This window comes from Bufo gargarizans, chromosome 4 (assembly GCF_014858855.1).
Source record: "Bufo gargarizans isolate SCDJY-AF-19 chromosome 4, ASM1485885v1, whole genome shotgun sequence".
NCBI lineage: Eukaryota > Metazoa > Chordata > Amphibia > Anura > Bufonidae > Bufo > Bufo gargarizans.
In genome coordinates this window covers 256,530,556-256,558,342 of record NC_058083.1, presented here as the reverse complement: position 1 = coordinate 256,558,342, position 27,787 = coordinate 256,530,556, and the positions used below count along the sequence as shown (strand labels likewise).

Below are 27,787 nucleotides of genomic sequence, written 5' to 3'. Positions count from 1 at the left end.
AGAGTCAGGGCAATAAAGATACAGTCTTGTTTGGCTGTTAACCCTTGCTTTGTTAGTGGAAAAAATGGGTTAAAATTGAAAATTAGGCAAAAAAATGAAATTCTCAAATTTCATCCCCATTTGCCAATAACTCTTGTGCAACACCTAAAGGGTTAACAAAGTTTGTAAAATCAGTTTTGAATACCTTGAGGGGTGTAGTTTATAGAATGGGGTCATTTTTGGGTGGTTTCTATTATGTAAGCCTCGCAAAGTGACTTCAGAGCTGTAGTGGTCCCTAAAAATTGGGTTTTTGTAAATTTCTGAAAAATTTCAATATTTGCTTCTAAAGTTCTAAACCTTGTAACATCCCCAAAAAATAAAATATCATTCCCAAAATAATTCCAACCTGAAGTAGACATATGGGGAATGTAAAGTCATCACAATTTTTGGGGGTATTACTATGTATTACAGAAGTAGAGAAACTGAAACTTTGAAATTTGCAAATTTTTCCAAATTTTTTGTAAATTAGGTATTTTTTTATGCAAAAAAAATAATTTTTTTGACTTTATTTTACCAGTGTCATGAAGTACAATATGTGACGAAAAAACAATCTCAGAATGGCCTGGATAAGTCAAAGTGTTTTAAAGTTATGAGCACTTAAAGGGACACTGGTCAGATTTGCAAAAAATGGCCAAGTCCTTAAGGTGAAATAGGGCTGAGTCCTTAAGGGGTTAAAAGTAATGCATCATAAGAAAATGACTGTTTAAATCACATTTTTACATGACATTTTTTTTAGAAGTTTTGCATTTATTCCCTTTTTATGTTACTATTATGTGTTAAATGTACAGTAATGCCCCTAGTCTACAGTAATCGTATGGCTGTATACACATTAAGGGTGCAATCACACAACTATATGTATTTTGTAGTGTGCAAAATGCAAATTTGCCAAAAATACGGATGAGGCCTGTGTGGCATCCATTTTGCAGACCCAATATAACAATGCCTATTCTTGTCCTCAAAATGGACAAGAATAGGAAATGTTTTATCTTTTTTGCAGGACTACAGAACGGACATACTGAATTGAATGAGTCTGTATCCAATCTGCAAAAAAATGCAGAATGGATGTGGACCAAAAATACAGTCATGTGAATGGGGCTAAAATGGATTAAACTTTGGACAACAGAACAAAAAAAGGACTTGGATATTCTAGTTACAAGTAAGTTAGGCAGCAGTGTTCAATGTCAGGCAGCAGCTGCTAAAGCAAATAAGATTTTAGGGAGTATAAAAAATAATGCTATATTACCTCTTTATAAATCCCTCATGAGGCCACATCTTCAGTATTGCATACAGTTTTAAGCTCTGTACTATAAAGCATGTACGTGTATAAATACATGTATGCTCAATACAAAGAACTGGCACATTGTTTATCAATTCAAAGACCAGGAGACATTCTTTACATGTGTAAATTTAGACATCAATACTGGAAAGGATTCTTTACAGAAAGAGTAGTCAAACTATGGAATTCCCTACACCAGAGATCGCAAATACTATGTCAGGATTTAAAAAAGTGCTACATGTAACTAATCTAACAATTAGTGTTGTATAATTGATATGTAAAAGGTTGAACTTGAAAGACCTGTGTCTTTTTTTCAAACTATGTAACCATTGCTTGCTTTTACACTCTGAGAATAAGTCAAATAATTTTTTTTGCAAGGGTCGTCAATTCTGGCCAGTGCCAATCCTAGGTGATATGAGAAATTCCACTGGGTGAGTGACAATTAGCACATTACTTTCATTTAAGCATTGGATGCTGTCAGAGGTTTTGCCTGGCATAAAATTAAATATAAATGTTACAACCTATATTTTGTCTGTTTTTGTGTATGAAAGGGGTTGACCCACCTCACACTTTGGTGGCATATACTGTAGCTAGGATATCCCACAAATGTCAGATATGTGTGGGTCCCACCTCTGGGACTCAAATCTATCTCTAGAAAGCAAAGGAGTGTGCACAGTGCATGAGTAGCATGCTCTCCTTTCACTTGTATGTGAATTCTGAAAAGAGCCAAGCGAGTGCGCTCGACTATTTCCAGAATTCCCATAGAAGTGAATGGAAAGCACACTGCACATGCTCGGCAACCTCTCCATTCACCTCTATGGTTCCAGTTGGCTACTTTCAGCAATCCCATAGAAGTGAAAGGAGGGTTGCTGTGCTCACATGGTGCACCCTCATTCACTTTGGGGGCTCCTTTCTAGAGATAGGTTCCAGACGATCCTAGTGATATGCTATCAATGTATGAGATGGCCCAAACGCTTTAAATATTAGCACCAAGTTACTGATTAGCTGTTGCAGCATGTTGGTATATGATAAAATCTTTGTGCAGTAATAGTAGTTTCACCTTTTTACTGACATTTTATATTTTCAGAGCTGGAACACAGTATCTATTCCCCGATGTCTACTAGAGATGCAGCTTCTTCACGACTTGTGATCATTTTCGGAGCTTTATATTTACCTTCGCAGACTGATCAATGTGTCTGCTAAAAATGGAAAGGCAAATATAAAAATGGTATCTGTTATAATGTCACATGTACTGCAGATAAGTATTACTTTGACCTGCAAGCACAAAAGGTTATTACCGTATATAATGACATGATTATAAAGGCACAATATTGAAAGCTGATAACCTGCTGTGTTTTATATCATGCAATTTCAAAAGCTTTCATTTGATAAAAGATTTGATTACACTTATTTTGGGAGGGTGCTCAGCTGGCTTAAAACCAATGATATAGAAACATTTGCGAAAGGAAAAACTATAGCAAAATTTCTATTTGTGTAAAGTATGTAATAAAGACCCATTCTAGTTTTCCAAAAAATAAAATGTATACATTTTTAATTTGCATATATCTATGAATGAAACGTACATTGATGTACAGGTTCTGATGTGAGTTTATATGGGTGGTTTGGGGAGCTGAGCATCTACAGTATAGCAGTATTGTACAATATATAGATATAGGTCAACTGGCATTATACTGCTGGATTTGGGGACAGAACTATAGAAAACTGTTCATACTGTTATAAAAGAAGTATTGGAGAAAAATTGTAAATCTTATCACATACTTTAGGACTACTCATTTTGTAATACAAGCTAAACATGGCTTGAGCATGACATTTCGCTCAAAGGCCATATATTTCAATGCAATTACACAAACAAAGCAGCATAACTGCATTGAGAAATCTTGCTTATTGTGTGCTTGGAAGTTGAATGGTTTTCTGTGCAGCTGTAGGGAAAATATTTTATACCATGTTGTATACTGTGCCTTTCATATGTGACTTTTTTTAATAATATTCTGCAGTTGCGTAACTGGTCGCAACAAGGAGGTTCCCATGTATTGTTAAAATCAAAAGAAGATTGGTTTCTACTAGTGTTGAGCGAATCAAAGTATCTGAAGTGAACTTCAATCTGAATTTTGGAAAAATTTGGATTGTCATGAAGCAAAATTTCCTCACGCTTCTTGATAATGAATCAATTTTTTCTGAAATGCCGGTAAAAAAATAAAAAAATTCTCACCTCATCCATTTGCTTGCATCTTGATTAAAGAAAACGCATCAAATCTCTAGAGCACTGACATGTGACAGCATCAAGCTGGCCAGGCTTGGTGACAACATCATTACCCCCTGAAAGGCCTCAATATGACAGATGCTGTTATAAGCGTGGCATTTGAGGGGTTCAATGTCGGGGGGTGTCGCAATTGGCGTTCACCATCACTGCACAAGCTACAGTACATACAATGGAATGCGATTTATGACAAAGTAATTTGTAACAAATCAAATTTCTTTGTGAACTTCGGCGAGGCAGCCAAATCAAATTTTTTATAACTTTGCTAATCTCTAGTTTCTACCAGTGTTAGTATAAACTAATAGGCTAAAGGCTCATGCACATGACCGTATGACTTTTTCAGTGTTTTGTGGGCCGTTTTTTCCATTTTTTGTTTCAGTAGTGTTTCTGGTTCTGTTCCATTTTTCTGTTTCTTTTTTTTCCGTATGGCATATACAGTATACAGTAATTACATAGAATAAATTGGTCTGGGCATAAAATTTCCAATAGATGGTTCCGCAAAAATGGAACGGATACGAAACCACATGTGGAGTACATTCCGTATGTGTTCCGTTTTTTTGCGGACCCATTGACTTGAATAGAGCCACGGAAAGTGATTTGCGGGCAATAATAGGACATGTTCTATCTTTTTTTTTTGTTTGTATATATCTTTATTTTCATTTATACAAAAAGAAACGTATACATTCCAATCACATCATAGGTATAAATATCTTCAAGTCACATCTTACACAGTACGTTTCCATTTTTTCCTGAACAATTGTTTTAAACTATTTTTCTCCCCCGCCCCCATTAGCCCCAATCTTTTCCTTTTACTTTACCTTTACCCTCCCCCCACCCTTATGAGATGGGGGAGGGGGGACGTGTATAAAAAAAAAAAAAAAAAAAAAAAACTATAAAAAATTAGGTAAATCCTGCCCTAAAGCATCCATTTTTTCCAAAGATCCTCAATATTTTTTTTCTTCCGTGGCCCTCCATCATTCGTTCTTCCTTAATAAAATTATCCACCATTTTCCTCCATTGTCTCACCATCGGAGGATCTGCCCCCACCCATTTCTTAAGTATAAGGAGTCTAGCTTGAAATAGCACTTTACAGAGAACCACACGTATATCTCTATTTAAATTTAGATGTTTAGTTGCCCCTAAAATGCAGATCACCGGGTCTTCCGGTATATGAACCTTCAGAATTACCTGTACTGTCTCCAAAATTTCCCTCCTTTTTTTTGAACAATAATTTTTATTGAAGTTTTTAACAAAGTAGGTTACAAAATGTTTGAGAACACTCACATGTTCAATTGAACACACAAGTGTAAGGCACATACGAATCTTCAAAGAATAGTAGATATTACACAACAGGTAATAAAGAATAATAAGCCATTAGAAAACTAGCAGGTACATGTATAAAAGAGATAAAAAAGATAACGAGAGACCGGTACTTGTATAAAAAGCATAAACCAGTTGGGATAAGGGCCTATAGCCTGATGGAGGCATCAGGAGGAAGTTTACAACTACTATGGTTTAACCAAACATCCCATCTTCTTAAGAATGTAGACTTTGTGTTCCTAGATGACGCCCACAAACCTTCATATAAGCAGCTGTTATCTAACGTTCTGAAAATTCTGTTAATGTTAGGGAGATTTCCAGATTTCCAACAAGCAGCAATTTTTAGACGGGTTATAAATATTGAGTGGCCAGCTATAGACCTAAAGTGACAAGGAAGATCTACTAAACCAACAGATAAAAGAGCCATCTTAGATGAAGGTCCGATAGGATAACCAGCCAGTGAAGAGATGAAATTGAATATTGAAACCCACAGAGCCTTAACTTTAGGACAATCCCACCACAAATGTAAGAAGGAGCCTGGAGCTTGGTCACATCTCCAACATATTGGCGAAATCTCAGGAAAAATTCTATTTAAATATACAGGAGTTCTGTACCATCTATATAATATTTTCCTTGCTCCTTCTAAGTGGTCAGAACATTTTGATAATTTGGATACGGTGGTAAAGGCTTCTATCCATTCTGAGTCAGTGAGGGCAGACCCCAACTCCGAATTCCAAAGGTTCAGAGTATGTTGTAGGGGGTTTATGTTTGTTTCTTTTAATATTTGATAACCCTTAGTAATACCTTTGTCCAAATTGTGGGTCATGTATATCCAATTTAGAAAATCTTGATTATTAGTGTTACAAGTAAAGACAGCTGGTGAATTTAGAAGATGTCTAATCCTCAAATATTTGTAAAAATCTGAGTTGGGAATGTTAAAGTCCTTATGTAATTGGATAAATTCAACAAATATACCATCCTTCCATAATTGGTTGACATTAGTAATGCCTGCTTTTATCCAATTATCAAACCGTAGATCTGGGGTGGCCAATTCACAGGTTTTCAGAGGCATTGAGGACAATGAGGTAGGAATTAGCTTATCAGTTCTGGTAACGGAGTGCCAGGATTTAAGTATTGCATTTAAGGTTGCTAAAGGAGGGATATTTTTGAGACCGAAGGCCGCTATAGCGGAAAGACGTAACTTTATGTCATACGAACCTAAAATACTTTTTTCTAGTGAGACCCATTTTTTTGAGGTATCATCTTTGATCAGATATCTCAGTTGGTCCAAGATAGATGCGGTGTGATAATGCTTAATAGAAGGGACATTAAGACCTCCTGTTTTGAGTGGTTTGTTAAGAATAAGAGCTTTCACTCTGGGTTTAAACTTCCCCCATATATGGCGATTGATTAAGGTTTGTAGTTTGGATATATATCCCTTGGGAATGAAGATTGGAATATTGCGGAACATATAAATGATTTTAGGAAGAATGACCATTTTCAAAGCAGCTATTCTACCTAGCCATGAAAGCGAGTCTAACCTTAGGTTACTTAGGGAATCGTTAATTTTATTATATAAAGGCCAGAAATTAACCTTGAATAATTTGTTGGTAGGGTAGGCAAGTTGGATGTCCAAGTATGTCAGGGAATCATCTGCCCAAGGGAATTTGTATGAACTGGAGATAAAGCGTTTGGAAGCTGGGGATAATCCTAAGTCTAGTATTTGTGATTTATTAACGTTTATTTTATAGAAAGATGCTTTACCAAACATGGAAATAATATCATTAATAGCAGTTAATGCAGTGGTTGGATTGGAAGTGATGATCAAGACATCATCTGCAAAGAGACCTATGCGGTGGTCTACATCTCCTACACGTATCCCTTTAATCAGCGGGGAAGACCTAATATGTTCAGCAAATGGTTCCATTGCAAGAGCAAAAATCAGGGGAGACATAGGGCAACCTTGTCTGGTTCCATTCCTGATATCGAATGGAACAGAAAGAAAACTGGATGAATATATAGAGGCACTGGGATTGGAATATAAGGACATAACTGCAGATAGGAAAAATTCACCAAAACCGAACTTTTTTAAAGTTGCATAAATATAATCCCAGTGAATTCTATCGAACGCCTTCTCCGCATCCAAGGAAAGAAGCAGAGAGGGCGTTCGGGTGGTATGTACCACATCTAATAAGTCTATAAACCTTCTAGTGCCGTCTGATGACTGCCTATTGGGAACAAATCCAATTTGATCATTGGAAATTAAACAAGGCAAAATGCTAGATAGTCTTTTTGCCAATATTTTTGCAAAAATTTTTATATCGGAGTTTAAAAGTGATATGGGTCTGAAGTTAGCTGGTCTATCTGCCGGTTTACCCGGCTTAGGGAGAGTGATGATTAGTGCATTTAACATGTCTTTTGGAATAGATTTTTGTGTTGCAATTAAGTTAAAGGATCTATTCATGAAGGGGTTTAAAATGTGTGAGAAATTCTTATAATACTCATTTGTTAGACCGTCTGGACCAGGGGATTTGTTATTTTTAAGGGAGTAAATTGCCTCAGAAATTTCTGAAAGAGTAATTTTAGAATTGAGGGATTGATTTTGGCTTGGCGTTAGGGAGGGGAGAGAAATATTACTAAGAAAGTCATTGATATATTCGTTAGTGGGTTGTATAGTGTCAGCTGAGTTTCCTAAATTGTATAGATTTGCATAATAGTTGGCAAATTCTTCTGCTATATGTTTGGGATTAAAAAGTTTTTGGCCTTGAGCATCATATAAAAAGGGGATTCTTGTTTTGACTTCTCTCTTTTTAACTCTATTTGCTAGAATTTTTGAAGCTTTGTTGCCTTGTGAATAATGTTCAGATTTAATTTTACGCAGATGAAACTCATGTTTTTCATGCAGGTGCAGGTAGAGGTGATGTCTGGCCGTTTTTAATTTACTGAAGATTTTTGGGTCTAGAGAAGATTTAGATGATTCCTCCAGGGATTTAATGTCAGCTAATAAGGTATCTAAGGCTTTCCTTCTATTTCTTTTTTGGATGGCCGCATGTTTCAGAAGTACCCCTCTGATAAACGCCTTGTGCGCGCTCCATAATGTGGTGTCTGAGACCAGATTATTATCATTAGACCTAAAATATTCTCTCAGGGAGTTTTCCACATCCAAACGAATAGAAGAGTTTTGGAGCAATGAGTTGTTAAGTCTCCATGGAGAGTATACTCTGTTGTTATACAAATCATCTAGTATGAGAGTTACAAATGCATGATCAGACCATGTGATATTTGAGATGGATACCTCTAATACTTTTTGCAATAACCACTTATCCGAAATAAAGAGATCAATTCTAGAGTATGTACTATGCGGGTGTGAAAAAAAGGTGAAGTCCTTTTCATTTGCGTGATGGACCCTCCAAATATCAAGAAGCCCTTCCTGAAAAAAAAAATCTTGAAGATGCGAGTTTTTATGGGAAGGGGGAGGGGCTGGGAGCCTATCCATTGAAGAGTCAGGGCACATGTTAAAATCACCGCAGATTAGTAAGGATCCCTGTTTGGAGTCCTGAGCCAGTTTAACGGTACGCTTAATGAAGTTTATCTGATCAGAGTTGGGAGCATAAATATTCACTAGTGTATATCTAGAGTTATTAACGTCACAAATAATGATAATATATCTACCCTCCTCATCGGAAATTATCTTATGGCACTTAAAGGCTATGGTGTTTTTAAAACCTATAATCACGCCCCTCTTTTTTTTATTAGCTGGAGAGTAAAAAATGTGCGGGAAGGAGGGGTGACAAAATCTGCGGGAATCTTCCTCATTAAGATGAGACTCTTGAATGCAAATAACGTCAGCTCTCTGTCTTCTCACCTCATTCCAGCATGTGGAACGCTTAAATGGGCTATTGAGGCCTTTAACGTTTGCTGAGAGAATTTTTATACCATTACTAACCATTTGAAGCTATAAAGAACACTGTTAGAGATTCAACCCAGTATAAGTTTAAAACAACAAGTACCAAATAGTAAAGTACCCAAATGATTCCATGAGTTAATTGAGGGGACCGTGGAGTTGAGCTATTGTACTCAGGCAGATGATGAAGTAAAGACAGATCCCTTGTATGTAACCATGTGAAATAATAAGTTAAAGCATAACAAATAAAACAAATAAAAATTAACAATAACATAATAAGGGTCTAACAATGACCACAAAACTGTGATGTCTATCACTTGGTATGAGAGGCGTGAAAGACCAGTGGATTAGGGAATATGAACACTTAGATCAAATATGTGTTCTGAGAGGTAGAGCAACAGGGTGTGGAACCCCGTAAGTCTTGTATAACATAGCAAAAACCTTCAGAGGTTGTAGTTACTGTCCAGGATGGAAATCACGGAGGGTTTCTTCCTACTTTGGTCCATTCAGGCGTTAGGTTGAGGTGTTTTCTATCAGGAGATGACCTATTGAAAGAGGAGTTATTTTCTTTGTCTTTGGCGCCCTCTGGTGGCACAATAATGTTCCATTTAGTAAAAGCTTCTGACGCTTCCTGAGGAGAAACTAGCACAAATGATGAGTTTTGATATCTCACAATCAATTTGACAGGAAAACCCCATTTGTAGGGGATATTGTTATCCCTTAGCGCTTTGGTGTAGATTTGAAACTCACGCCTCCTGCTTAATGTCGCTGGCGAAAGGTCAGTAAATAGGAGGACATTACAGAATCTTTCAGGGATATCTTTTCTCTTTTTTTGAGCTTCTCTCATCAGGGAATCTTTTAGGTGGTAAAAATGAATCCTAGCAAGAACGTCCCTGGGAACAGAGGCTGGAAGGGCTTTGGGTTTAGGGACCCGGTGTACCCGGTCAATGATTAGTTCTGATCCAGGGGTATCAGGTAGATATGCCACGATAAGATCTGAAACGAATTCTTGTAGCTGAGAGTCCAGAACACTTTCAGGAATGCTTCTAAATCTGATATTATTTCTTCTGGAGCGATCCTCCAGATCAGCAATTTTAAGTTTAATGGCTGCTATATCGTCATCAACCACATTGTAATTATCCACCAGTGAGTTATGTGCTGCAACAAATTCCTCCATTTTTTCTTCTAAATGAGCGGTTCTCTCTCCTATGGCAACTATATCTGCATGTATAACAGAAATTGTCTCTTTAAAGTCGCCATGGATAGATCTTTTCAAATCTGCCAGCATGTCCTGCATTGTGGCTACTGTTAAACCAGGATCCTTGCCTGGCGATGCAGGGTAAGTATCAAGGGGAGGATTATACAAATGCTGTTCACTCACCCTCTTTTGTTTTTTAGGTTCCTGGAATGCTGGAGGGCTGGAGCCTGTTGAAGAAGGGGACCCAGAAGAGTGCTGATCGCATGTCGCTGCAGAGGAGGGACGGAGCTCTCCTTCTGTGTGGCGGGAATCGGCGCCATTTTGAGAAGACCCTGCGGCTGGATGAAAGAACGCCGTCATTTTCTGAGGCTGCGCTCCCTTCTTCTTCCCTCTCGTCATCATCAGCGATGCAGGTAAGGCCAAGGCTGTCCTGGAGCAGGTAAGTGTAAAATTTTCGCTAGGAATCGCTTGCTTTGTGCCGCTGAGCGGGGTTCCACAGACGGAGCTCAGGCACTATGCGTCCTCTCCTCCCGGCATCCGGCCACGCCCCAAATTTCCCTCCAATATCTAATCAACCTTGGGCATCTCCAGAAACAGTGTATTAAATCAGCATTTTCTCCCCCACATTTTGAGCATGCGTCCGAAGCTCTCATACCCATTATCTTTAATAACCGTGGGGATCGGTGCAACCTATGGACTACAAAGAACTGTGAGATCTTATGTGAGCCCCTATTGGAGACCATTGAGTAACTTCTGAGGGCATCTTCCCATTTGTCTTCAGTAAGGGATTGAATTTCGTCTTCCCATTTTTTTCCTGCAAGTATTAGAATTTGTTTCTTTTTGCTCTCCATCAATATCTTATATCTTCTTGCAGTTATACCACCTCTTTCCCCTTCTTTAGTAAATTTATGTATTATATCCGATTTTTCTATTTTCTATTTATCCTCTTGAAGGGCCATCCGCAGGGCATTCCTAAGCTGAAAATATTTTTACATATCTTTTTGGGGAATCCCAAACTCACCAACTATTATATTGAAATCTTTCAGTTTACCCTGTTCCACTATCTGACTAAGGTATTTTATCCGTTTTTTTTCCCAATTTATGTAACTCTTAATCGTGTCTAATTCTTTAAGATTTATATTTTTCCAAATGGGCGTGTAGTGCAGAAACCCTTTAATCTTTAATATTTTTTTAATCTCCACCCATATATAATTTAATAAATTCAATATTCTATTACTTGTGCTCTTTTTAACCAACATGCCAGATTCTAAAACCTCCAAGTGATTCCACTCTTCTTTCCACCCTAATCTATTTATGACTTGTCTAGCAACCAAACCGTTCAAAGTACCTTTTATGTGACCATATTGTGCAACTAAATAATAAAAGAAACAATTTGGAACAGCTAAACCACCCTCGCTTACTGGGAGTTGCAACACTTCTTTTTTTATCCTGGGGATGGCACCTTTCCAAAGAAAGTCCCCCATTAGACTATCGAGTACCTTAAAAGTACTCTGCGGTAACCTCAACGGGGCATTTTGGAGAGCATATAGAATTTTGGGGAGAAAAATCATTTTTATCAGGTTTACCCGGCCCTGTATTGACATCGGTAAACGACGCCAAATATGTATTTTAGTCCTGAGTTCTTTTAGTAAGGGGAGTATATTTAATTTTTCGTATTCAGCTATATTTCCGGAAATTTGTATACCTAAATATTTAAAGTTGTCATGTTTCTTTAACACCTGAACCCTTAATTCCCTCTGTAGTTGTGCGTCACCTAACATCATCATATGTGACTTCCCCCAATTAATATTTAAACCGGAAAAGGAACCAAACCTATCTATTATATCGAGCACCCTATTTAACTGATCCCCAGTGTTATACATAAACAAAAGAATATCATCCGCGTACGTCAAAAGTTTTTCTTCTCCACCCTCGTATTGAAAACCTTTAATCTCGCTATCGTTTCTTATTATACATGCTAATGGCTCGATTGCAATGGCGAATAGTAATGGTGAGAGAGGGCATCCCTGCCTAGTGCCCCGATATAGGGCAAGAGGCAGGGACAAGCTCCCATCTACCATCACCCTTGCTCTAGGATTGTGGTATATTAGCCGAATCCAACTTATGAATTCCTCACCTATACCGACCCTTTTTAATACAGCCCATAGGTAGTCCCATTCTATACAGTCAAATGCTTTTTGGGCATCCAATGAGAGCACAGCTTTTCCCCCAGATTGTAATTTATTAGCTTCAATATTTAAAAACAGCCTTCTTATATTTGAATAAATCGTTCTCCCCGGTATGAAGCCTGTCTGATCCAGATTTATAACTTCCCCGATTACTTTCGACAACCTCTCGGCCAAAATCTTTGCCAAAATTTTAACGTCCGTGTTTAGGAGAGATATTGGCCTATAGGATCCCGGGTCAAGTTGTTCTTTGTCCTTTTTTGGGATTAAAGTTATAATTGCCTCTTTCATGGATTCTGGTAAATTCCCCATTCTTTTGGCCCATCACCCCCCGGTGCCTTATTCGGCTTTACCTTGCTCAGGACTTCCTTTATTTCGGCCATCAGTATTTATTTTTCTAAGTATTCTTTTTGGGGCTGAGATATCTGTTTAAGAGGTATCTTATCTAGGTATTTGTCCAGATCTTGTTTTGAATATTGTGCCCTGGATTTATATAGTTCCTGGAAATAGTCCAGAAACACTTCTTTAATTCCTTCCGGTGTAGTGATTATTTCTCCCGTTTTATCTTTGATTGCCCCTATCCATGATTTCCCTCTTTGGTTTCTTACAATACTTGCCAGAATTTTTGCCCACCTTTTCTCCCTCTGAAGCTAGGCTTATCCCTTGAAAAAGTAGTTCTTTCCTACTTCTCTTCATTTGATATACCTTTAATTTTTCTTGGTGTTCCTCCCATATTTTCCTGTTGTATTCTGTAGGCTGTACTATATAGGTCATTCTTGCTACCTCAACTTTTTTTTCTAGTGCATTACTCAATTCTCTGGTACTCTTTTTCCAATAATTCACCTTTTTAAAAAGCAGTCCTCTTAGATATGCCTTAGCAGTATCCCATACAATTAATCTACTAGCAGTGCCAATATTCTCTAGAAAAATTTTTTTTAGTTCTTCCATTATGTTCTCTTTATCTGTAATCCTTGTTAACCACTGGGAGTTAAATTTAAATGGTGGCATGGTATTTTTTTTAATCAAATTTAATTCGATAACTACTGCAGTGTGGTCTGATAGGGCCATAGGTAAATACTTTATCTTAATCCCATTTTGAGATATCAAGTTTTTATTTCCCAAAACCATGTCAATCCTTGACCAAGTTTGGTGTGTTTTTGAGTAGCAGGAATACATGGTTCCGTCTGGGTTTTGAAGACGCCAAATATCCACCCAATTAAACTCTTGGGCTAATTTACAAAAATCCACCTTTATTGCTCCTCCACCTCTGCCAGACGTTCTATCCCTGAGTGGGTCCATTACCGCATTATAGTCACCTATCGCAATCATCTTAGCTTCTTTTCTATTCAGCATAAATCTGTGCAATTTATACAAAACATCTGGTTTATATGGCGGTGGAATATATATATTTGCGATTACCATTTTAACACCTTCTATATTGCAATATAAGAAGAGGTACCTACCATAGTCATCCACCTCCACTGCCAGAAACTCAAATCTAATCTTATTATGTATCAAAATTGAGACCCCTCTAGAGAAAGTAGTATACACTGAATGGTAACCCTCCATTATCCATCTCTTCTGCAACCATCCTAGGGATTCTTTATCCAGATGTGTCTCTTGGAGGCAGATGATGGCTGTCAGGAACCTCTTCAACCACTCAAGGATAGCATATCTCTTTACTCTCTCGCGTAAACCCCTCACATTCAACGAAAGGATCCTAAGCATCTAGCAGAGGCGGAGCAGAAAAAAAAAAACAACAACAACACGTCCCCCTCTCCCTCCCAAACAAACCACCCCTCCCTCCCGAGATACCACCCCTCCCTAAATAGCCCCCCCCTTGGACTATACAGCAGTCGGGGCGACTCCATATCTCAGCATATGGACTCTTTCAACCCCCCCCCAGCCTCAAAGACCCTCCTCGTCCGCCCACTCACTAACTTCCTCCAGCGCCTGGAAGAAAACAGTCCTGCCCTTGTACTCTACCCTTAATTTTGCCGGGAAAAGTAGACTATATTTTAAGCCTGCCTCCCTCAATCTTTTTTTAACTGTAATGTATTCTTTCCTATGGGCATTGGTATGCGCGGAGTAGTCAGGAAACAGTTTTATCTTTTTACCATCTATTTGATATTTTTCCGAATTTCTAGCATCAGATAGTATTGCGTCGCGGTCCCTGACCAATAGACATTTAACCAATATCTGTCTGGGGTGTTCCCCCGGGATCTCTTTTTTCATAGGGACCCTATGTGCTCTTTCGACAGAAAAAAGGGAGGAGAGAGTATCCACCCTACAGTTTTCCCTTATCCATTTCTCCATATAGTCGGTACAATTATCTCCTTCTACCCGCTCTGGGATCCCCACACACCTTATATTGGATCTTCTTGATCTATCTTCTTGGCTTATTAGTTTTTGCTCCATCTTAGTATTCCTCTCCTTTAAAGAGAGGACCTCCTTCTCTAAATTCTGAAGCGACTGTTCCAGCCCGGGGACCCTTTTTTCCATCTCATATACTCGTTGTCTAATTTTCTCCATGTCATCCCTTATTATACTGACATCCGTCTGCACTGCCCCGATCTGAGTTGCTATACTACCCATTGCATTCTCCATCCGTGAGACAGTGCAGAGTATGTCCTTTATCATCCTCGCATCTAAGGGTGTAGAAGACACTGATGCCGGCCTCTCTCCTCCTCCCTCCGTCAATCCATTATCTTGGGTCAGAGCTTGGGAACCCGGATCTATAGTATTTTGTTTTTGTGGAGTTTTAAATCCTGGGGAGCTTGGGGCTAAAAATTTATTTAAACCCTGTTGTTTGGATCCACTTTCCGGACCTGTTATTGATCTCCTACTGCTGCTACCACCCACAGGGGCAGGTTGTTTCTTTGGTGGCATTTTGTACTCCCTGTCTCTCGGTCTCTCAATAACTCCTTCCAAGTATCTCCCCAAAAAAAAAAAAGAGAAAAAGCAATATCACATGTACAATACAGCAAAACCAGCACTTAACGGGGGGGGGGGAGGAAACAACAGCACAAAACGCATACGCAAAGTTATCACTGCTTCCTGTTGTTGGAAAAAAATAAAATTACAAAAAAAAAACTAAGTCAAACAAAAAAGAGACAGGCGAAATTATGTCCATTTTTCCAGAGAGGAAAAAAAAAAAAAAAAAAAGCAAAAACAGGATGGCGTGGATCCAGGCTGCAACAGAGCGCGTACTAGAGCCAACGGGACAAAAACCACAACCCCGTTGTCCCTGCTCCTTTTGAGTGATTTTGAATGATAGAGCCGGAGAGGGAAAAAAAAAAGGGAGGTGCACCAATTAAATATTCGACATCAGTCCGCCGTTAGTCTCAGAGTCCGAGTCCCGAAGACTAAGAGTTGAGGTATTACTGGGGTTTAGTCCTATGGAAAGAGAATAATAATTTTTCTTCAGAGGGTTAGAGGGTTAGTCCAGGGGTTATATCGGTCAGGCGGGGGGTGTCCACCGTAATGTTAGTAAATGTTAATAAAACCGGAACAGTAGTATTAATAGAGCAGTAATGTTAATGAAACCGGTACAGACCCCAATAATACACCATCGACCGATTATTTTCACTCCATCCAGCTTCTCTTCCCCTTTACCTTCTTTTTAACCTCTCATCCACCCTCACTTATTGCTTACTCTTTTTTTTTTTTTTCCAATGAAACCCTCAGGCCAGGATAATCATTTTCCTTCCAATCTTCACCCCTCCTGAGGTTGCCAGAGATATTAGTTGTTACTATCTAAGCTGCAGGGGGCAGGCTTGGCAGGCTAAGCGGCGGGGACGCTGTGTCCCGATCCACCAAGAGAAAGGGGAAGCCAGCTCCTCTCGGCTCATAGAATCCCCCGTCTTGTCTCTTATCTCCCGATGACCGTATGCACTGCCCCAAACCTCATGGCCACCGGTTCACAGCACCTCAACAACTTTGCAGGCGGTCCTCCTCACTCCTCCAACCACCGCATCCACTCACCACCCGGCGGCTCCCAGCATCGGCAGGCACACTGCGTCAGGACACACTTGCGTCAGCGTCCGCATCAGGAGCAGGCACAGGAGTCCAGGACACCGTCGCTTCGACAGGGCAGCTCACAGCCAGATCGGCATGCCGGTGTTTCAGGCGGTAGTTCGGGCGGCCAGTGTGCAAGGAGGGGGGGGGGCGGAGCCCCAGCGTCACACGTCAGACGCTCTCATGCTCCGTCATCCCGGATGTTCATGTTCTATCTTTAAACGGAACGGAAAAATGGAAATACGGAAACGGAATGCACACGAAGACACTTCAGTTTTTTTTGCTGACCCATTGAAATGAATGGTTCAATATAAGTAACGCATACTGAGCTAAAAAAAAATATGCCAGTATACTGAACGCAAAAAGCATTTGTGTGCATGAGCCCTAAGAATTTTTCTTCACCAAAGGCAAATATTCAGTGTAGTGGGCCTACCCTCCCCCTCCTCGTACACATGTACATACAAACCTTTAAATTAAAATAAATCTGTTACACACTGCTTTGTAGGCGAGTTCAGCTGAATCTAACAATATCTTTTGACTTACCAATCCATTCCTTCATTCTGGTGAAAAATTACTTTTAATCCAAATGTGCATATGAGCACTTAAGTGCACTGAGGGTAGACCCAAGTCAATCTGCTCTCCCTTGCTCCTCCTGCTTTGTCTGCCAGCTCCTCCATATCCTTCTTAATTGACAGGACTAGGTTGCTGCATAGGCATTTCTCCTGGTCCCTCTCAGTTCAGATTTCCTTTAACTAATTTTCCTCCTCCTATAAAATGTAACTTATATAATGTGTGCTATATTGGGTATACTACAGCGAATCATACACATAAATAGAAATCCTATATGGTACACCAGTATATAACTATACCATACACATAAATACTATTATTATTTGTCACTAGAGAAAATAAAAAAAATTGGTGTGATAATAGGACCACAAGTTCCCAAAAAAGTCCACAATATACTCCTAGAAAGGCTTTTAACATAAAATAAAAATTAGAGCTAATTTACTTAATACAGACACTAACAAAAAGAAACTCCTAAATATGTGAACGTGCATTACATTGAAAAGGCTAATAATGTTAAGAAAACAACAAAACAAAAGGTAAGTAGCTTTTCAAATATGTTGACTGTACCATTGTTAGTATAATAAAATCTGGGCAAACAACAATATTGCCCATAACAAATAGGAGAGGAATTACGATTATGTCCTGTGGACAATCTGATAGGAAAACCCTATGAAGCTTCTACATGCCCTTTAAACACAAGTTGAATGCATGAGGGACTCATGGTGCGCAGTAAAGATGAGCGAATCGAAGTGGAAGTCAATCCGAATTATTCGATTCGCACTGAATCGGAATTTCCTCACCGGACCTGAACCCAATCGAGATGGTTTGGGGTGAGCTGGACCGCAGAGTGAAGGCAAAAGGGCCAACAAGTGCTAAGCATCTCTGGGAACTCCTTCAAGACTGTTGGAAGACCATTTCAGGTGACTACCTCTTGAAGCTCATCAAGAGAATGCCAAGAGTGTGCAAAGCAGTAATCAAAGCAAAAGGTGGCTACTTTGAAGAACTTAGAATATGACATATTTTCAGTTGTTTCACACTTTTTTGTTATGTATATAATTCCACATGTGTTAATTCATAGTGTTGATGCCTTCAGTGTGAATCTATAATTTTCATAGTCATGAAAATAAAGAAAACTCTTTGAATGAGAAGGCGTGTCCAAACTTTTGGTCTGTACTGTATATCTACACAAACAAGATCAAATGTCAATTTGTATATTTTCCGAAAAAACTTAGTAAACATTTTAGCGATTGCGAATATTTAGGATATAAATAGTTAAATACATTTAAATAATTAGCATGTTATACTACTTTACAGTGCTATAAAATTTAATTACTTACAATGATGATGACATCTAGCTCGGCGTCTGTGAAATTGCTCCCAACCATTTTTTCTCGAATACTTTTACTTCAAAAACAAATCTTTGAAAATGCTCGCGAGCCTAAGACACGCCCCTATATTAGCAAGTGTAAAAAAAAATCACAAATATAACGAATTCACGAATATAGCGAATATTTCAAAAATATTTGACGAAATATTTGCGTAATATCACAAATTCGAATATGAGACCTGCCGCTCATGACTACTAATAAGGCCCTCTTTTCCCTACTAATACATGACAAAAAAGGCTTTCGAACATATATGTACCTGCACTACACCAGGGCTAATAAGACCCCCAAAAACAAGAACGGCTGGCTGGAATTACAGAGGTATTGCAAACCTGAAATGAGCAGCAGTATAATGTCAATTTGGATACGCAGTCAGTGCAGCAAGGTGTAATAGTGTTGTTTCTATAACACAGGCTGTAAAAACCCCTATTGAACGCTGTTCTGCTTCAATACTGTGGAATAATTCCTGCATATCTTTTCCTTACACTTCTTGTAAATTCTTTTTTTATTTTTTGTGAAGTTTTAAGATTACAAGTATGAGAGTTACATCACTCTCAATAAACATAGAAACGCATTTAAGTAAGTAATGCAAATCACAACATTCTGAAAAGATGGGGAGTAAGAAGAAACTATGTTAAGTGGTGGGACAGTGGAAAGTAGGGGAAGGGAAGTGGAGGGAGAAAAGAGAGGGTGAAAGTAGGGAAAGAGGGAATGAGGAGTAAGTACCAGTCAGTAACCCAATATTAATTCTCATATTTCGGAAAGATCAATAAACAAAGCATAATACTGATGATATTGAAAACATAAGTAATGTTCCATTGTAAATTACAATGCATGGTACCAAAAAAAAATTAACTAATCTTTTCCTTACACTTCTAATGCTCTTTCACTGAACTTCTATTGAGCTAAATATTCTTTTGAAGTCTTTCCTAGCACTGTCCCTAGCGCCTGCTAATGTCTCTCCCTGCACTAAGTACACTGGAAAATGTCTGAATCCAAAATGTCTGAGGCCATTCATAGGGCTGTGACATCACAGGGCTTGCTGGCTGCTGATTGGCTGCAGGCATGGCATTCTGGGTGATCCCTCATTCCCAGAGTTCCATGCTCCATGTCCTAACATGTGCAGCAGCCATTTCAGGAAAAAATGTGATTCGTTACCACGAAGCGTGAGGAAATTCCGATTCAGTGCGAATCGAATAATTCGGATTGACTTCCACTTCGATTCGCTCATCTTTACTGCGCACCATGAGTCCCTCATGCATTCAACTTGTGTTTAAAGGGCATGTAGAAGCTTCATAGGGTTTTCCTATCAGATTGTCCACAGGACATAATCGTAATTCCTCTCCTATTTGTTATGGGCAATATTATTGTTTGCCCAGATTTTCTTATACTAACAATGGTACAGTCAACATATTTGAAAAGCTACTTACCTTTTGTTTTGTTGTTTTCTTAACATTATTAGCCTTTTCAATGTAATGCACGTTCACATATTTAGGAGTTTCTTTTTGTTAGTGTCTGTATTTCTAAAGTAAATTAGCTCAAATTTTTATTTTATTTTATGTTAAAAGCCTTTCTAGGAGTATATTGTGGATTTTTTGGGAACTTGTGGTCCTATTACCACACCAATTTTTTTTAATTTTCTCTAGTGACAAATAATAATACTATTTATGTGTATGGTATAGTTATATACTGGTGTACCATATAGGATTTCTATTTATGTGTATCATTCGCTGTGGTATACCCAATATAGCACACATTATATAAGTTACATTTTATGGGAGGAGGAAAATTAGTTAAAGGAAATCTGAACTGAGAGGGACCAGGAATATGACATATTTTCAGTTGTTTCACACTTTTTGTTATGTATATAATTCCACATGTGTTAATTCATAGTTTTGATGCCTTCAGTGTGAATCTACAATTTTCATAGTCATGAAAATAAAGAAAACTCTTTGAATGAGAAGGTGTGTCCAAACTTTTGGTCTGTACTGTACATGATTTGGGGCAATAAGTATTGTTGGGACTCATTAATATCTACTTAACCCCTTAGGGACACAGCCTTTTTACACCTTAGGACCAGGCCATTTTTTGAAAATCTGACCAGTGTCACTTTAAGTGATGATAACTTTAAAACGCTTTGACTTATCCAGGCCATTCTGAGATTGTTTTTTCGTCACATATTGTACTTCTTGACACTGGTAAAATAAAGTTAAAAAAAATATTTTTTTTGCATAAAAAAATGTCAAATTTACCAAAAATTGGGAAAAATTAGCAAATTTCAAAGTTTCAGTTTCTCTACTTCTGTAATACATAGTAATACCCTTAAAAATTGTGATGACTTTACATTCCCCATATGTCTACTTCATGTTTGAATTATTTTGGGAATGATATTTTATTTTTTGGGGATGTTACAAGGCTTAGAAGTTTAGAAGCAAATCTTGAAATTTTTCAGAAATTTACAAAAACCCAATTTTTAGGGACCACTACAGCTCTGAAGTCACTTTGCGAGGCTTACATAATAGAAACCACCCAAAAATGACCCCATTCTATAAACTACACCCCTCAAGGTATTCAAAACTGATTTTACAAACTTTGTTAACCCTTTAGGTGTTGCACAAGAGTTATTGGCAAATGGGGATGAAATTTGAGAATTTCATTTTTTTGCCTAATTTTCCATTTTAACCCATTTTTTCCACTAACAAAGCAAGGGTTAACAGCCAAACAAGACTGTATCTTTATTGCCCTGACGCTGCCGTTTACAGAAACATGCCATATGTGGCCATAAACTACTGTACGGCCACACAGCGGGGCGTAGAGTGAAAGGTGCGCCGTTTGGTTTTTGGAAGGCATGTTTTGCTGGACAGTTTTTTTGACACCATGTCCCATTTGAAGCCCCCCTGATGCACCCCATAAGTAGAAACTCCATAAAAGTGACCCCATCTAAGAAACTACACCCCTCAAGGTATTCAAAACTGATTTTACAAACTTTGCTAACCCTTTAGGTGTTGCACAAGATTTAATGGAAAATAGAGATACAATTTCAAAATTTCACTTTTTTGGCAGATTTTCCATTTTAATATTTTTTTTCCAGTTACAAAGCAAGGGTTAACAGCCAAACAAAACTCGTTATTTATAGCCCTGATTCTGTCGTTTACAGAAACACCCGATATGTGGTCGTAAACCGCTGTACGGTCACACGGCAGGGCGCAGAAGGAAAGGAATGCCATACGGTTTTTGGAAGGCAGATTTTGCTGGACTGGTTTTTTTGACACCATGTCCCATTTGAAGCCCCCTGATGCACCCCTAGAGTAGAAACTCCAAAAAAGTGACCCCATTTTAGAAACTACGGGATAGGGTGGCAGTTTTGTTGGTATAAGTTTAGGGTACATATGATTTTTGGTTGCTCTATATTACACTTTTTGTGCGGCAAGGTAACAAGAAATTGCTTTTTTGGCACCGTTTTTTTTTGTTATTTACACCATTCATCTGACAGGTTAGATCATGTGGTAATTTTATAGAGCAGGTTGTCACGGACGCGGTGATACCCAATATGTATACAATTTTTTTTATTTATGTACGTTTTACACAATAATTTCATTTTTAAAACAAAAAAAATGTTTTAGTGTCTCCATAGTCTAAGAGCCATAGTTTTTTAAATTTTTGGGCGATTATCTTAAGTAGGGTCTCATTTTTTGTGGGATGAGATGACGGTTTGATTGGCACTATTTTGGGGTGCATATGACTTTTTGATTGCTTGCTATTACACTTTTTGTGACGGAAGATGACAAAAAATAGCTTTTTTTACACCGTTTTTATTTTTATTTTTTTACGGTGGTCATCTGAGGGGTTAGGTCATGTGATATTTTTATAGAGCCGGTCAATACGGACGCGGCGATACCTAATATGTATACTTTTTTTTTATTTATGTAAGTTTTACACAATGATTTCATTTTTGAAACAAAAGAAATCATGTTTTAGTGTTTCCATAGTCTAAGAGCCATAACTTTTTCAGTTTTTGGGCGATTATCTTGGGTAGGGTATGATTTTTGCGGGATGAGATCACGGTTTGATTGTTACAATTTTGGCGTAGATGCGACTTTTTTATCACTTTTATTACCTTTTTTGGGAAGTAAGGTGGGCAAAATTCCAATTTCATCATAGTTTTTAATTTTTTATTTTTATGGCTTTCACCATTCGGGTAAAGTAACATTACCGTTTTATAGATCAGGTCGTTACGGACTCAACGATACCAAACATGTGTAGGGAATTTAATTTTTTTCATTTTTAATTAGTGATAAATGTGTTTTTTGATTTTTACTTTATTTTTCACTTTTTTCACTTTTTTTTTACCCTGACCCACTTGGTTCTTTAAGATCCAGTGGGTCTGATGTCTGCATAATACAGTACAGTACAATATATATTGTACTGTACTGTATTTTACTTACACTTTGTCTGAACAGATCTATGCTTTCAGCACAGATCTGCTCAGAACCATGGACAGCAGGACGCCTGAGAAGGCGTCCTGTTGCCATGGGAACCTTCCCCGTCTGCTCAGTAGTGGCCAGAACTGCGCAGACGGGGAAGGGTAAGGACGGGGCTTGGGGGGCTGCCTGGAAGCTCTCTCCCTCTCCATTCGGGGGACTGCAAAGGCACAGCAGCCCTCCGATGGGAGAGGGAGGGAGCTCCCTCTTACTGTAAACCTTTTCCATACAGCGGTCCGTACGGACCGCTGTATGGAAAGGGTTAAACGGCTGACATCGCATCACCGATGTCAGCCGTTTATACCAGGGTGCCAGCAATGTGCTGGCACCCTGGTATACCCACTAGACGCCAACGATTACGCAATGGGAGGCGGGCGGGGGATCGCGATCCCGCCTACCGCACCGCCCGCCTCCCGCACCGCCCGCACCGCCCGCAACCCTCCCCCTGCACCTCCCACCGTGCTCGAATAACTCAGGGGTGCAGGGGGGAGGGATACAGGAAACAATTTTTAATCCTAAAGTTTCTGATCCCCGCGGTCAGGGACCGCGGGGATCAGAAACTGCAGAAATCGCAGCAAACCGCAGGTCTGAATTGACCTGCGGTTTGCCGCGATCGCCGACATGGGGGGGTCACGGGACCCCCCCCCCCCGCGCATTTAGCCTAGGTGCCTGCTCAATGATTTGAGCAGGCACCGGGTTCCGATCACTGCCAGCCGCACGGCAGTGATCGAAAATGCACAGGGCGTACATGTACGCCCTGTGTCCTTAAGTACCAGGGCACAAGGGCGTACCTGTACGCCCTGTGTCCTTAAGGGGTTAAACATGATGAAATGTCAATTTGTATGTATTCCTAAAAACATATTTTTTTTTTCGAGATTACGAATATTTAGGCAAACTTTATCTGACATCACACCACTATGTCTGTAGCATGTATGCATGGATAGCAGACAAATATCTGTCAACTGCACATTACAGATCCATTTTCCTGCCCCACTTTTTTTTTAGATGATGACATTAAACAGGTTGTGTTGGCTTTTTCTATTGATGACCTATCCTCAGGATAGGTCAACAATATCAGATTGGTGGGGTTCGACACCCGGCACCCCCGCCGATCAGCTGTTTAAGTAGACGGCGCGCACAGTGCGTACGTGCCGTCTCCATTCTCTCTTCCCTTTCACTGCTGTATGTCTATGGCACAGCAGCAGCGGGCAGGAAGAGAGTCGGAAGACAGACGTGCACACTGCGCGCGCCTTCTACGCAAACAGCTGATGGGTGGGGTGCCTGTTGTTGGCCCCCCGCCGATCTGATATTGATGACCTATCTTGGAGAAACACTTTAAATTCTAATACTTGTATTTTAAACAGTATTTTCCTACAGTACATGTTGTAAAAGGGCTAGGATAAGACCCGTTCCCACGCAGACAAGCAACGGATAGTGAGGAGAATTGGGTACGAGCTATGAAGGGAACATGATGGCCAGCAAAATAGGTTGGCCATCGTTAAGAAATGGTCCGATCTGAAGAGGTAGAATTCGGATCGGATCAGACAGATCTGGACAAAATTTGCCCAGGTACAATGCTTGCATAACTTCTGTATCTTTCACCAACACTCTGTAATGTATATGCACAGTTATGCTTTAATATTTGCTTTTATAAATTATGAAAATTGTGTTATTATAGATTTTTCTGTTCCCTGCGTCCGCCGCAGGACTTCCAAAAAGGCGGTGGTTGAGGTCTCTCTGTCGTCGTTCACCGAGGAGCATCCTGGACCCTCTAGGCAGCAGAATGCCCCTACCCCATCTGAAGTGGGTCAATTGATGGGGGCTGAGGAGGCTGGAGCCTCACACCACACTGCTTCACCACCCCCAGCATCTCAGGAGGAGGACAAGGACGAGGAGGATGAGGTTGTGACAACCCCACACCAGAGGGTAAATATGTGCTTTTGGTGTTTTAACTCAGTCACTGTTCACACACACACACACACACACACACACACGTGTCAATTTTGTCTTCACCACATGCACAGTTTATTCCAGCCAACAATAATAAACATGTACAAGCGTTTACCTTAAATCTTTCTTAGCCCACACATATTGGATAACATAAAGTCACACACTTTGAGTTCAGTCCAAGCAGGGTAACAAAACAGTAGAATATCAACACTCTGTCATGGTCTTACCTTCTTGCTGTTCTCCTTCGTTTGACATGTGCTGGCGGCCATCTTGGTTTCTGGGTTTCTTGTAGCCTCCCACCCTGCGGCTTCTCCTTCCCACTGGGAGGAGCTGGATGCCTAGCTCCTATATATAGGAGGTCTGTGGCTTCAGTTCCTTGCTTGGTCCTCCTGTGTTCACATGCTTCTAAGACTGCTGCTGCTTCTGGTTCCTGATCCTGGCTTCGTCTGACTACCCTGCTGGTTCCTGATCCAGGCTTCGTCTGACTACCCTGCTGGTTCCTGATCCAGGCTTCGTCTGACTACCCTTCTGGTTCCTGACCTCCGGCTTCGCAAGACCCTGCTTCGGTTTAGCCATCCGTTTGGACTTTTGCCTCACAGCTTGATTTCCAATAAAGCCTTCTTATTTCCACTTATCTCTTGTTGTAAGTCTGGTTCATGGTTCCATGACACACTCTTTACAGTATTACAGAGATCAGGTTCCCCTCTCAGCTTGTTCAGCATTCAGATTGCCTGTCCACACTTTATCTCCCAGACTTTTTACCTATACCTTTATGAAAACCCTGGATGTAGTATGGGAGTGACCTGCCCCACCCATTGTCTCTGGTCATGCCTAAAACACAGACCCAAATCCACTTTTATCCTGTGACCACCTAATGCACCTCCGTCTAATGTACCTCAATTTACCTGCTGTTATGTGTCAGCCTTATACTACAGCTTTACCATTTACTGCTGCTGCCTGAGGTGTTGAAGTTTATTTTAGGTGTTGCCCCGGCCTGGTAGTGGACCAGTCCTGGGAACACATTCCTCCTAAGAACCAGCTACTGTCTGTTCCTGCTGAGTTTTGTGGAGTTATGTGTAGGCCTTATACTCAACTGTTACCTTTACCTGCTGCTGCTGTCTGTCCTGATCCTGATGAGTTTGCCCTAGACTAAAGGGGCCTTACTGTAACCTTATTGTTAAAAATTTCACCAAAACATAACAATATTTAAAAAACAAAAGCACACATTCTAAACAAAAAAAATATTTATAAACAATTTTACAAAAATAACATGCCTTTATGGCAATTTTTTAGCTTGGTCCAGCAGGTCTAGCACCTCATGCATCCCAGTGCGGTTATGCTCCTCCAACTTTTGCACCTTGTGCAGAAATGTCATGCGCTGCACCTGCATCTTGCACTGCAACTCCTGCTGCTCCCGGAGCTACTTGATTGATTTTTCGTGCTCCAGCTGCAGCTTTATTTATTTGCTCTTTATTTTTTTAATTACTGTTAGGATTTAAAAAAAATATATATAAAAATTGCTTGCAATTCAGATATAGAGCAAATTAGTGCATTGTGTGGAGTATTTTTTATGTTGTCCCCTCATTATTGCCCCTTTTAATGTTTATGTACATGTTATGGATACATAATCATATTGCTGTGTGCACATATTTTCCCTTTTCCCTCCCGGTGGGGATCCTGAGCTGGGGCGGTGCTGGAGGGTCCCGCTGTTTCCGCCTCCATCTCCACCACTTCGTCAACCTCTGGTGGGGGTGGCGCATCGACATTATGTGAGGGTCTGGCCTCCTCTCCCTCCTCCTTCTCCTCCTCCTCCTAGGAGACCTCCACCACCTCCAACTCCTTGGTGGAAGGCCTGCAGCATACTGAGGGAAGGGGAACATCTGTAATCACACAGTGTTCAGAATTTAGACTAACAACTCAGAAATCATAACAACTTTAAATATCCAGAAATTTAAATATTCAGGGATCTGCATGGGATGAATATTATCCCAATGGGGGCTTAGGCTGGTTTTGGCGGTAAATTACCAAAACAAGTAGTAAAGATGGCTAATAATGGCCTGTTACTAGGTAGGATGAAATAGCAGTGGATTGATTAGGAAGATGTCCTATAGTTTACTGTTGATGGGTTATAGAAGTTTAAGGGACCCCAGCAACAATTTGGGTGGTGTTATGGTGGGTATATAATTGCAGTGGCTGCCAGCGTTATGCTGTTTGCCATGCCGCATTTTGAAGATATGCTGTCCACCCTCATTTTTTTGTCATGTTCACTTTATTAGAACGAAGAGTAAAGTCGCTTGCCGATAGGTGGCGACCGGACTAAATGTTTTTATGGTATTTTTTCAAAGCTTATGGCTGGTCTATTCAGTGGTTAATATGTCTTATGGAATTAATAAGGTTTATAATATTTTTTTTTTTGCGTTTCTGTTTTGCGCTCCCTGCCTTCCCAGAGCCATATATTTTTTTTATTTGTCTGTTCACATAGCCATATGAGGGCTTGATTTCTGTGGGACAAGTTGTGCATATGATGTAGTGGGAAGCGAGAAATAAATTCCAAATGGGATGAAATTGCAAAAAAAAATGCAATTCCACCACAGTTTTAAAGGGATTCTGTCACCTCGTTTTAGCTTATAGAGCTGCGGACATGCACGGCTAGATCGCCGCTAGCATGTCCGCAATATACCTGTCCCATAGCGCTGTGTTCTTTTATTCTGTTTAAAAAATGATTTTATAGATATGTAAATGACCCTAGTAAGGAGCCCAAGGGGCTATAATAACCTTCTTGGAGCCCAGCCACGCCCCCCCTGTGAAGGAGCCCAGCACCCCCTGCGTCCTCCGAATCTCCTCCTTGCTCGCAGTTAGATTTCTGTAATCTTGCGATGCACGAGCTCGCGCATGCGCAGCTCCTTCCCTAAGGGTGATGCCAGCACAGGGAAGGTATATTATACCAGCACTGTGCAAGAGCAAGCTCGCGCATCGCGAGATTACGGCAATCTAACTGTGAGCAAGGAGGAGATTCAGAGGACGCAGGCGGTGCTGGGCTCCTTCACAGGGTGGTGTGGCTGGGCTCCAAGGAGGTTAGTACAGCCCTTTGGGCTCCTTACCAGGGTCATTAACATATCTATAAAATCTTTTTTTAAACAGAATAAAAGGACAGAGCTTTATGGAACAGGTATATTGCGGACA

General features: G+C 39.8%; 1 protein-coding gene across 2 annotated transcripts in view; it reads left to right on the top strand.

The window, feature by feature from the left end:
• Positions 1-1,690: 1,690 nt before the first annotated feature.
• The window catches only part of MCHR2 (melanin concentrating hormone receptor 2), a 517,075-nt gene continuing 490,978 nt past the window's right edge, over positions 1,691-27,787 (top strand). The window contains exons 1-3 of one of the 2 annotated variants that reach the window (XM_044291586.1): positions 1,691-1,746; positions 2,403-2,543; positions 10,216-10,428. In XM_044291586.1, coding sequence (XP_044147521.1) covers positions 10,358-10,428 — 71 coding nt within the window. In that variant the 5' untranslated portion in view covers positions 1,691-1,746; positions 2,403-2,543; positions 10,216-10,357. Of the gene's footprint in view, positions 1,747-2,402; positions 2,544-10,215; positions 10,429-24,332; positions 24,581-24,896; positions 24,952-27,787 lie in introns of those variants that run through there. The other variant, XR_006388820.1, reaches the window with a different exon arrangement.